Below are 12,837 nucleotides of genomic sequence, written 5' to 3'. Positions count from 1 at the left end.
CTTACCTAAACATTTTCTCCCTAACTTCTTTGAAGGTGTCTCCAAGGCAATTTTAGAAGGTGGTGGCCCTGAAGTGGAAAAGGAATGTGCAGCTCTTGGTAATGAAAAGTCCCAGATCCATTAGATAATTCTTCTCTTTCTCTTATTCATGCTTCCTTAGAAATTTCATGATTTTTCTAATCATCTAATACAGTGAGGGCTCTGAGAGACCAGGGTTTGACTCTCTGCTTGGCCATGGAAACCCACTGGGTAACCTTGGGCAAGTCACACTCAGCCTCGAAGAAGGCAGTGGCCTCTGAACAAACCTTACCAAGAAAACCTTACTAAGGTTTGCCTTAGAGTCCCATAATTCGGCTACGCAGGCCTACAGATAAAGGGGTTTCTCAGTGACTGGGGAGAGCATTTAATAATATCTGCAGGCATAGATATCCCATGGTTCAGATGGGAGGTCACACCCCCAAATTATCTGCCAATGTCATTTTTATGCCTGAAATGTAGCAGCAAATGGCACTCAGCCAAGTCAAGATGCATAATTCCCAAAGTCACAAGTGTTATTTTGGCAGATATGATGGAAAAATCAAACAAACTTCTCCTCTTCCTGATAATGTAAACACAGTACTAACAAATAATTTTCATGACACTCATGACCTGCTGTCTGGCTGATACAATTTTCCTCATCCTTCCTAACAGGAGCTTGCTGCTTCCAAGGGAGAACAAAACCTAGTTGCTAAATGATACATGGATCTTACTCTTCCCCCAAATTCCAGCAAATATATGTTAGAATTGCTACTTGCCTCTTAAGCAAACTATTAATGGATAGGTGAATAAATATGTGAAATGTATGCCTAAAACTCTTTATACACTAATCTTCTCATTAAACTAAGAGGTGCAGCAATTAGACATTTAGGTTTACATTATTAAAAGCTGGACTACTGAGTCCTTGTTTTCTCTTTTCTAGCCTCACAGCTTCACAATGGATTTATAACCACACAAGGGGGCAATCTGATCTGTAAGAAAATTATACACCTTGCTCCCAACGCGGATATCAAAACTCAGGTCTCCATAGTTCTCCAAGAGTGTGAAGCAAAGAAATACACGTCTGTTGCCTTTCCTGCAATTGGAACAGGTTTGTATTTTCTTTAGAAAGTAACAGCTGGCAGATTCAGAATAACTTTTTTTTTTCATTAAGGAAAGATGGCTTAAACCAGGGGTGATTAATGTGTGACCCTTCAGATATTGTCAGGCTGTAGCTCTCTTCATCCCTCACTATTGGTTGTGGTGCCTAATGTCAATGGGAGTTCCAGTACAATAGCATCTGGATGGCCAGATATTCTCCGTAACAGATTCACATGTTATAGGACATTTGAGATGTTGGAATAAATTTTTGCATTAGAGGTTTGCATCTTATGGGCAGTACTGCTAAATCCATTTGTGGTATGCTTGGATTAAATGGAGAGGATTCTCCACAAATAGGCATCTGCTGCCAAAACTGCCTGATTATCAATTGCTGTATAAGAAACAGCCATCTCTAGCCATCTCTTTATAAAATCATAAAGTAAGTTGTGGATGTGGGTTGTATCCAATAACTATACTAGCAGAAAAGTGCTAGAAATTCTACTCCCTTTAGCACCAGTGCATTAGCACAACTAATGCAACCAACCACTAACCTGATAACTGCCTTAGGTCCCTTCTGGGAGAAAGGTATCCTACAAATAAAATAAAATAAAATAGCCTGATAGTTGTAATAAGTGTTGGATCAATTTGTGCTGTAGTTTATGCAAACAGTTCTAGAGTGTTGAAATTCACCCTTGGCCAAGGATGAAAACCGTTTCCATAAGTTGTAGAAACTTTATTGTGGGCTAAGTAGCCCTCCACTGATGCAGATCAAGAGCATTCCCAACAACTTCTGTTTCAAGATCTCGGTTAAAGGAAAGTCTACTCCTCTTTCTAATTAATTGATACTGTAATCAAACTGTTCATAGCATAGAGATGTTCCTCCTAGGTTCAACAAAAATTTGCCCTTCTATAAACCCATTCAATCTAGCCCTCCCCTGTGAGGCAAGAGAGAACAAATCATTGTCATCACCTGTGTGGAAGCGTTTCATGTACTGGAATAAAAGTGTCCTTGTCCCTCCTCGGTGTTTTCTTACTATTATGTTCTTTTTACTGGTTACCTTTATACCCTTTTTGTTCTGTTTCAAAGACATAGGAAATTCTGTTGCCAAAGACAGTTTTGGATTAGAGCAATATATTACAAGTTTACTATAACAGAAGTACTAAAGCCATTGGAAATTCAAAGGAAGAGATGTTTAAGGATGCTTTGGTCCCAGTTTTTACAATCATAAAGTGTACAATTGTAAAGTGTACACCAGTGCATCGCTAGGAGGTGCAGCCCACACTGAGTGACGCCCCAGAAGAGGGCGGACATCAGGTTGGGCTCTCCTCCCGCTGTAGGATGAGAATGGGTGAGTGTGCTCCTCCCGCTCTGCTGTGGTGGCAGCGGCTCTCTCTTCAGGAAGAGGCTGCTGTCACAGGGAAGGGGTGAGCACGACTTTTTGTCATGATGAGAGGGGCAAGTGAAATAACACTCAGGAGGTTGCTGGTTGCCCGCCCCTGTTTTTTAAGAGGTGAGCAGCATGTAAAATAGTGTTGATTGTTATCTGTAATATCTTTCTTTTTCTGTGTTGTCATGCATGATGCAGGTCAGTCAGGGAGGAGTCCTGAAGATGCAGCTGATGACATGATTGGGGCAGTTGGTGACTTCATAGGCAAAGAATTGCCCCAACATTTAAAAACAATTAAGATTGTTATTTTTCAGCCCAACATGCAAAATGCTTTTTATGCCTCTATGAAAACAAGAGAAGGTTCTGCATTGCCCACCCCTGCAGAATCTGTGATGACTAAGATCAAAAGTAAGTGCACGTTATTCATTCTATTTTGCTGGCAGTATTCCTTTGCAGATGTACACACAAAGGTGTTTTCCTAAACCAAAAGAACAAAATGTTGGGGCATAGAGAGACGTGCTGTGTCCACTACGACCACGTGCAGAGTTGATCCACGCTGACAGGATGCCACGGAGAAGGGTTTTGGAGAGATGTCTGAAAAAGGAATTCAGGCCGAGAAGGAAAAAAAATCCTCACAGCAAACAGCCTTGAGCTCCCGGCTTGCCAAAATAAAGACAGATGCACTGCAAGCTTTCACTCGACATGAGGGCTTTTAATCTTTGTTTCAAGTATTTACAAATATATACAGAGTATCGGACAGCCGTCTCGTATACTCACAAATCTTCTCTAAACCAACAAAATGCTCTGCCAACCACCAACCACAACAAACCCACACAGGAGATAATCACCATCTCCTTTTTATAGGTGGTCATCTGTGCAGTCACGTGATATCATCCCACCAATGAAACATTGCTGGCTACATCCCTAGTGCATATTGCATCAGATATCCCCTGATGCACATCCCTTTAAATGCTGACTCATGCACACCTGCCACCAGAGCAGTAATTACCTATTTCGTAGTTCCACCTAGTGGCCATATCCAGGGACCTTATCACACTGAGGTTATTGGAGCTAAGATCAGGGGTGAGTGTGGGTCGAATGATTCAAATTGATGTTATAATGTGGCTGTTTTATCACACCTGTTTGCTGTTCCGTTGCCCTTCTGAGCTGAGGGGGAATCAAATCCAAGGAAGTCACGTGATGCGGATTCAGGCAAAGCGGAGTGAGTGCAAATTGTATTTCCACACCGGTGCATACCATGGGGGATTCAACGATTCGAATTGGGACCCTTGCACATGCTCAGTGGGGCCCTGAAGGCATCCTGAACCTTTGCACTTCTGGGGTGAAGAAGGGAGCCTGGCTCCACTTTCACGGGAATGACAGCTATTTCCCCTCCACTTTCACAGGAATGACAGCTATTTCCCCTCCGCATCTATATCTATCCTCTTGTCATTCCCCTCATCTATTTCAGCAACATATATCTATATCTATCCTTTTGTCACATCATCCCCTGCATCCTCCTAGACCCCAGTCTGCTCCCTTCCTTCACCCTGACACCTAACCCATCATCCCCTGACTGCTCCTGCATCCCCATCTCACCCCCTCTGCCACCTAACCCATCATCTTCTGGCCCCAGCGACCTATCATCCCCTGACTGCCTCTGCCTCCCGATCCTGGACCCAGCGACCTATCCCATCACCCCCTGATTGATGTATATGTGTGTGTGTGTGAGAGAGAGAGAGGGAGAGAGAGGCAGGGAAGGAGGGAAAGAGCGCTGGCTGGCCAGGCTCCTCTGGAGAAGTTGCAGTGGGGAAGCATAGAGAGAGCTCCAATGGAGACCCGGTTGCCCTGAAAGCGAAAAGGGCCACCGGAAACAAATGGGACAAATTGCAGCAGGGTATCATGGGAGATTTGCAACCCAGGGGTCTTGCAATGGTGCTCCACAACACCAGCAGATTGGAATTCCACATCCGCATTGAATTCGAACTGACCATCAGTGCGAATCCCGTGAATCCACTTATTTAGCGGACTTGCCAAAATGTGGAGCCAGCTGGATTCAGTTCAGAAGCCCCACGGAACCACCACAGAAGGGGGCCCCATTGAAAGCAACTGGGTGTGAAAATACATGAACGTAATGAGGCGAATGCGCATCACTCAATTCGAACTCACCCTAGTTCTGAGCTCTAAAGCCCCAGTGTGATAAGGTCCCAAGTCATTTCCAGACCAAGTGTGCCACATGGTCCTGACAAAAAATAGCAATACAAAAAAGTCTAAGGAAAAGTAGTTGTAGGAAAATTTATTAAAAAGCTTTATTATCCAATGTGATGGCAAAATAATAATATATTGTCTATAATACGATGTCATTCAGGCAGCCAATATGTTTGAAACTGTATGCTTTGCCTGAAGATAAAGGCCTCAGATAGTATACAATGTCTGAACATATACAAAATAAGAGATATCAGTTTTGTCAGTAAACATAAGATGCTGGAAACTGAATCCCATACAAATAAAAATGTCCAACAATCAAAATGCATATAATATCATAAATGTATGCACTTCCTAAAGGACATATATTGGAAGTAAAAGTACACAAACAATCAATCCAAATTAAACCATACGCGTTTCGACAAATGTCTTCCTCAGTTGAAAAAGAATGTAAGCTGTTATAGCAGCATTATTTGCTTGGAGTCATCCAGTGTAAGTAAGAAGTAAATTAAATAATAGAATCTGGGGAGTATCCACACAAAACATAGTTTTGAACATATTGGCTGCCTGAATGACATGATATTATAGCCAATATATTATTATTATTTTGCCTTCACATTGGATAATAAAACTTTTTAATAAATATTAAAATAAAATTAATAATTTAAATAAATTTTAATAAATTTAATAAAACAATTACCTTTCCCTAGACTTTTTTGTTTTGCTATAGTATTCCTTTGCAGCCTTTTCTATGTATTTACTGAATTTCTTTATTTGCAGACTTTATTATTCGCAATAAACCACCTGTTCCAAAGAAACGACTGTTGCTTTTGGAAAAGAAGGTTGAGGTCGCCGTGTTTGAAATCTGTGGGGAAGACAGAAAAAATGTGGATGCTGCTGAGTCCTGGCTAAAAAAATTGATTCTCCAGGAACAGGCAGAAAATCGTATCACTGATGAATTGATTGACATGTTTGATGATGCCGAAATTCAGAAACTGAATGAACTCCAGAAAAGACTACATATAGCCATTCAGTTAGAGAAGAAGCAGTCTCCTCCTTTCATTCTAGTGTCTGGCATTCCCCGGGATGTCCTCACCGCCTTCACAGAAATTCAGGACTTGATTAAAAAAATGAAAGATGACCGGGAGGAGAGATCCAAGGCAGAGCTTGCCAAAAATTTGGTTGAATGGCAGTATTCCAAAGATGGGGATAAATACACATCTGTTGATATGCTAGCCAATCTCCATTTAGAAGATGCTATGATCAGCAAGAAGATGCATGTCAACATCCAAATTGATGGGAAGGCCTACATGGTAGACTTAAAAAATATGTCCGCTCATCATAAAGGAAAAACTGTTTACTTTAAGCGTTCTTCCAAGGAAGAAGGTAATGTGGGGCTCAGTTCTTTAGAGTCTTGAATAATGTGTGCTTTCCTTTAGGTTAGCTGGTGTCACCTCACTAAAACATTTCCCTCACCACAATCCTCAAAGCTTTGACGTATTTTAGTGATTCCTGTACATGCAACACTTTTCACTTCCTCTATCTGTTCAGTATTAATTTCTTTTGACTCTGGTGCAAAAATGTAAATATATAACCTGATCAGTTTCTGTTAAGGGGCCCATTCACACATGTGGTGAAAAGGGGCCCTGTATGTGACTGGGCTCTACCCAGACTTGCCTCTTCTTCTCAGTGTAGTGATAACAGTACTGCTGCCACCAAGCCCTTTTCTGGAGATTTAATCCCCCTTGTGTAAGGGATCTAGGATTTGAAGTGCAAGACTTACATAATGGATGCATTTTCATGACATGTCAAAGTAGGGATCCATGGGACCCCTATCTTGAACAGGGTGCTGGCAGCATGCTGCTTGGTTGCTTCTTCTGCACTTGGAACAGCTAAAGAAACCAAAAAGCAGTTGAGTAATGCACCATCATGTTTGCTCACACACGACATATTGGTGGTGATACAGATCCCTGGCTGGTGTCATGCAAATTCAGGTCATCGTGAAACCTGCTGTTCAGTACATTATGGTTTTTCAGCTTTAGTTGTTCCAGTAGGATTTTATGGCTTTTTACAGCCCCAGCTGTCCCAGTGGTTGGATCCCTGGTTCAGATCAAGCCCATAGCATTGGACTTTGCGCAGAATGAAGAAACTGTTCCTAGGTCAGTGTAAACACAAAGACAAGAACAACCTGTCTGCAATTTTGGTGGATTGTGGCATGATACAGTCGACAATCTAAATTACACCTCAGAGTCCAAATCTGGAAAACTGGTTTAGTGGTGGCAAAAATTAGCACCAAAGATCACATATACTAGTAGTTTCTTTGTGCCTGGGTTGAGTGAATCTGGTCATTGCTTAGCACATGAGGAGAAAGTCACATTGTCTATATTTACTATGTGATTGTTTCATTAATCATCCCAGATTGACTAGACAATTGCTAAATCACTCAAAGCAGTCTATTCACCTCTGCCATTCCCTATTATGTTGCAGCCACTGTTGTTTGCTCTATATCTTTGTTCAGAGCTTATTTGATTTTTAGGTCAGGAAACAACAGGCCCCATCCCACTGCTTCAGCTGCAGTGGAAGTGATGGACCAGAGCACTAGGTAACTCCATAACCTAAATACTCAGCTCTAGTGATGGTGAAACTATGGGCCGGTACAGACGGGCCTCATGGCACGTCTTGATGATGTGCTAGGGTTGCCTCAGGGTGTCACTTACAGATGCCCCACAAGTCTAGCACGTCTTCCGTACGTCAAAATGGCGGCGCCCTGAACAGCACCTCCATTTTGACGTGATGGACGCTTAGTGTCCACGCATCACAGTGCCATAATATTGTCGCACTGCGGTGTCATTATGGCACCGCAAAAATAACCTGGGTTTTGTGGGTTCTTTTTGCTCCGCGAGGAAGGCTTGCGGTTTGTCCACTGCGGCTTCCTTGCGGAGCAAACCAGGGCGCTGGCAGATCACCTTTTTTGGGCAGTCTGTATTAGGCCTCAAGTTTTATTTTTTTAATTATAGAAACAGTATTAACAGAATATTTACTTTGCAGGTAAAGTAGCACTTCCAAAGCACTGGGAAGATATGAAGGGAAATCGTATCAAATTGGTTTTGCTGAAACCCACAGCACAAGAATATAAGGATGTTGAAAGAAAGTTTCAGCAAGGTTGCCCTAACTACAAAATAGAACAGGTGAAGTATATTAGAGGCAACACACTTTTCAGGCCACATATGAGGGTGCTGTTTAAATGCTGTGGAATACTAAGTTGAGGGAGGACTCAATTTTTAAAGTTTTATGTGACGTATGACAGTATAAGTATATAGACAGCTAGAAGATCATCTCAGAAGTGTGAAATTAACAAGGGGAAAATCCACTTATATTAGACTGATGTATATTCATGTGACCTGTTACAAAGAATTTGAAACTTTCTGATCTGTATATATATTACAGCAAAATAGCAATAGCAAATACATTTCTATACTGCTTATCAGTGCACTTAAGCACTCCCTTAAGCGATTTACAGTGTGTAAGCCAACTGCCTCCAACAATATGTATATGCATTTTAGTCACCTATGGAATGATCCAAGACGGAGTCGACCCTGAGCCCCTGGCTTGTATTGAACTCACAACATTATGGTTTGTGAATGAGTGGCTGCTGTACAGGCATTTCACCACTGCGCCACCAGGGTTCTAAGATGGAGTAATTCCTGCGTGGTGAAAATGGATCAACATAATGAAAATCTTACCCATGTATTTGCTGTATCCAGGAAAAGGTGTGAATGTGTCAGAAATCGATAGGCAGGGGGTAGAGGAGTTGAAAATTCCTCCCAGCTATGGTTCCAGACTGCATTCAGAAAAACCAAGGAGTTGGTAATTTCCCTTAGCTACAATTCCAGATTGCATTCTGTTACTGCATATAAAGTATCTGTTACTACTCTTTCCCTAGTGTCTCTTTAAGTTCCTAATTCTAGGATACCATATATACTCAATTTTAAGTCGACCTCATGTATAAGTTGAGGGCAGGTTTTGGAGCAAAAATTATGGATTTTTATATGATCTGTGGATAAGTCGAGGGTAAAATTTAAGGCCAGGTAACAAAGGATGTAAAGGATGAAGCAAAAGAAAATGCCAAAGAACTTACAGAATTACAGGAGGCATAACAGCTTGTGCTCATATTAAAAGCTGGATTGATAAGAGAGTAGAGGGAAGTCAGTGCTTCTAGGACAGATTATTCTCTTGCGTTTCACCAGGGGATGGTTCCTTTTCATATACAGTGCACCCGTGTTCTACGCGGGCGTGCTTTACACCAACTTGAGCATACGTGCTCAAGCCGTGTCCCATTCAAATGAATGGGGTGTGCGCCGGTGGCGCCCCGCGCACTCCTGCACCACCACGTGCACAAGCCCGATTCAAATGAATGGGGCTCAAGCATGCGCATAATTAGTGTTAGGGGGGGGGGGGGGGTCTGGAATGGATCCTCCACGTAAGGCAAGGATCCATTGTACATATATATGAGTTAAAGTACAATACTTACGTTGACCCATTGATAAGTCGACTCAGTTTTTTGGAGGCCACTTTTTGACTAAAATTTATAGACTTATACTTGAGTATATACAGTAGGTCATAACCAGGACTGCTACACTACTCCCCAGATCAGCCATGGCTGTACTTTATTTGTGGGTCTCTTTAAGTTCCTTCCCTGGTCACAAACCTTACTACTTGAGCTATTGTTCCTACCTTCTTGCCACACCCTTTCTTGAAATAATCTGTGTTTCTGTTCTCTGTGATGAAACTGGTGGGGAACTGGTAAGGTGTACCGAAGGCAACAGCCAAATCTTTTGCCAGGTTGATTCTTAGCCCCGTTTTTGACATATAGCAGGCATGCAGCATGCCTGTTCCAGAAGGAAGAAGTAAATAGGAGAGGGTACTTAATTTCCCTCCTCCTGCATGATTTTCCCATGCAACCCTCCCCCTAAGGTTTTTACCTCCACTTATTTGTTTCCAGTTTTCAAGCGTAGATGGAAGAAATTATGACAGAAGCATGGTGGTGGGCAAGACAAGAGTTAATGTATCTGTTCTTTCCAACAATTGCTGCTTTGAAAATGCTACAGAATCACCATATTAATCAAATGTGGGAATGAGTGACTGAAGGATTGGATGTATGGGAGCATGAGAGAGACAGAGAATATGTAGTCTTGGCCTTTAATGTTCTAAGAATACCTGCAGTCCACTTTCATAACCATTCTTTTTTGTTCACTTTCTGTGAATTTTTCTGAATCGTGCCTTTATATTTTCAACTCTTATAGATTGAAAGGGTACAGAATCCTTTCCTATGGCAATCTTACCAAGTAAAAAAACAAGAGCTAGATAAAAAGAACGGCCATAAAAACAATGAAAAGATGCTGTTTCATGGAACTCCATATTCCACAATGAGCCCAATTAACCATACTGGATTTAATCGCAGTTATGCTGGAAAGAATGGTAGGTTCATCAGAAACATGGTACATTTTGTTTATCCTGCCTTTTCTCCAGTGAGGTCAAGGGACTTGGCTCTCTCCCTGCTTTGTTCTGACAACCCATGAATAAGAGAGGGAATGTCTGGCCAAAGATCACCCAGTATATTTAACTAGACATTTGAGCATTGTAATCATCTATAGATCATCCAAGTGGTACTCTATGCTCTTTAGCTTCACCATTCTTTTTATGGGTAAAGTAAATGTTTAACTTTTATTTAATATATTGTCTGATCACTGCTGTCTACTGTTTTGAAGTCTTTAGATATACAGTAGATGGCTTATAAACAGAATTAAATAAGTAACCACTACACCACATTGAAAATAACAGAATGCCAAGTGCTGTAAGTGCCCTTTAAAAAGGTGAATTACTATCCATTATTTAGCAATGAACAATAATTCATGCTGGCTCAGACTAGTTGCACTGATTTCCCATTTGGACCTATTACCATACATAAGTGTACCTATTACCATACATAAGTGTATACGCTTTATTTTGGGGGCAATGTACCTGGTTCTCCCCTGCATCAAAATATTATAGTTTTGCAGGGGTTGCCTCATTTTTGCCTGCTTCTCAGGCTTGGGTCCTTAGGTTCATCAGTTTTAACATGAATTCAGAATTAATTTAAAAAATGTCTTTTGGATGCTGTTGTTTCTTTCACTTTACTGAACTGGCAGGCTAATTAACAAAATACCTGCTCAAACAGTTTGGCAACTGCAATTTCTTAAGTAATTGATTTACCAAATTATTGGTAATGGTGATTTCTATTTATTTCTTGAGTTATTGTTAATATTGCTAACACTTCAATTTCTTTTATGGTTTCAGCTGCAGCAATTGGAAAGGGGACCTATTTTGCCATAAATGCAAGGTATTCTTCACAAGACACATATTCCATACCAGACAGAAATGGTAGAAAATACATGTACCTTGCTCGAGTTCTCACTGGGGATTACTGTGTTGGAAATCATGGAATGATTGTTCCACCAACAAAAAACAATGGAGGGTTTGACCTGTATGATAGTGTGACTGACAATGTAACTGCTCCATCCATGTTCGTCATATTTTCTGATGCTCAGGCCTATCCAGAATATCTTATTACTTTCAGAAAATAACAGGATTTAAACATTCGGAGGCTGCCTTTTTGCCCTAAACAAAACAAAGAAAGTGAATGAAAATGCTGCAAACAATCATGCCATTTTAGCTTTTTTTTGCTTGAACTTTCTTCGCCAACTTCGATGCCACTGTGCCTTTCAGAGATTAATAGAGGTATCGGTCAGTTTGTTTGCATCTGTCTGAACATATATAGTGATGGTTTTCTGTTCCACTGCCAGCATTAATTAACAATGTTTAGATGAGTTTGTTACTGCCAATTTACTGTCTTTGATGATCACTTAAAAAAATTAAAAGCTTTATTTGAATTGTCGTCTGGCACTCAGTCTTTAATTGTCATTATAGCCTAATCATAGAATCATAGAGTTGGAAGAGACCACTAGGGCCATCCAGTCCAACCCCCTGCCATGCAGGAAATCCAAATCAAAGCATCCCTGACAGATGGCCATCCAGCCTCTGTTTAAAGACCTCCAAGGAAGGAGACTCTATCACCCTCCGAGGGAGTGCATTCCATTGTCGAACAGCCCTTACTGTCAGGAAGTTCCTCCTAATGTTCAGGTGGAATCTCTTTTCCTGTAGCTTGCATCCATTGTTCCGGGTCCTGTTCTCTGGAGCAGCAGAAAACAAGCTTGCTCCCTCTTCAATATGACATCCCTTCAAATATTTAAACAGGGCTATCATATCACCTCTTAACCTTCTTTTCTCCAGGCTAAACATCCCCAGCTCCCTAAGTCGTTCCTCATAGGGCATGGTTTCCAGACCCTTCACCATTTTTGTCGCCCTCCTTTGGACATGCTCTAGTTTCTCCACATCCTTTTTAAACTGTGGTGCCCAGAACTGGACACAATAGTCCAGGTCGGTCCTGACCAAAGCAGAATAGAGTGGCACTATTACTTCCCTTGATCTAGACACTATATTATACTTTTATTAATGCAGCCTAAAATTGCATTGGCCTTTTTAGCTGCTGCGTCGCACTGTTGACTCATTTTCAACTTGTGGTCTACTTGGATTCCTAGATCTCTTTCACTCACAGTTTCATTCAGCCAGGTGTCACCCATCCTATATCTGTGCATTTTATTTTTCCGCCCTAAGTGCAATACCTTACATTTCTCCGTGTTGAATTTCATTTTGTTAGCTTTGGCCCAGCTTTCTAGTCTATTCAGGTCATTTTGACTCTTGGTCCTGTCCTCTGGGGTATTAGCTATTCCCCCTAATTTGGTGTCATCTGCAAATTTGATAAGTATGCTCCCAATTCTGTCATCCAGGTCATTGATAAAGATGTTGAATAGCACTGGGCCCAGGACAGAGCCCTGTGGGACCCCACTGGTCACTTTTCTCCAGGATGAAAAGGAGCCATTGTTGAGCACCCTTTGGGTTCGGCCGGTCAACCAATTACAGATCCATTTAACAGTTCCTTTGTCTAGCCCACATTTTACAAGCTTGTTTGCAAGAATGTCATGGGGAACTTTGTCAAAGGCCTTACTGAAATCAATCAGCACGAGCACAT

At 41.4% G+C, this 12,837-nt stretch overlaps 1 protein-coding gene across 2 annotated transcripts in view; it reads left to right on the top strand.

Annotated features, from left to right (window-relative positions):
- LOC121919207 (protein mono-ADP-ribosyltransferase PARP14-like) overlaps nt 1–11,638 on the top strand; it is a 37,350-nt gene extending 25,712 nt beyond the window's left edge. Inside the window, exons 10-16 of one of the 2 annotated variants that reach the window (XM_042445556.1) lie at nt 36–98; nt 959–1,126; nt 2,703–2,912; nt 5,490–6,095; nt 7,758–7,897; nt 10,013–10,187; nt 11,046–11,638. In XM_042445556.1, the coding sequence (XP_042301490.1) occupies nt 36–98; nt 959–1,126; nt 2,703–2,912; nt 5,490–6,095; nt 7,758–7,897; nt 10,013–10,187; nt 11,046–11,332 (1,649 nt within the window). In that variant the 3' untranslated portion in view covers nt 11,333–11,638. The remainder of the gene's footprint in view (nt 1–35; nt 99–958; nt 1,127–2,702; nt 2,913–5,489; nt 6,096–7,757; nt 7,898–10,012; nt 10,188–11,045) is intronic. The other variant, XM_042445557.1, reaches the window with a different exon arrangement.
- Nucleotides 11,639–12,837: the final 1,199 nt, after the last annotated feature.

The sequence above is a fragment of the Sceloporus undulatus genome, chromosome 1 (assembly GCF_019175285.1).
Source record: "Sceloporus undulatus isolate JIND9_A2432 ecotype Alabama chromosome 1, SceUnd_v1.1, whole genome shotgun sequence".
Lineage (NCBI taxonomy): Eukaryota > Metazoa > Chordata > Lepidosauria > Squamata > Phrynosomatidae > Sceloporus > Sceloporus undulatus.
The sequence above is the reverse complement of the archived record's forward strand: the minus strand, read 5'-3'. Positions and strand labels throughout refer to the sequence as shown.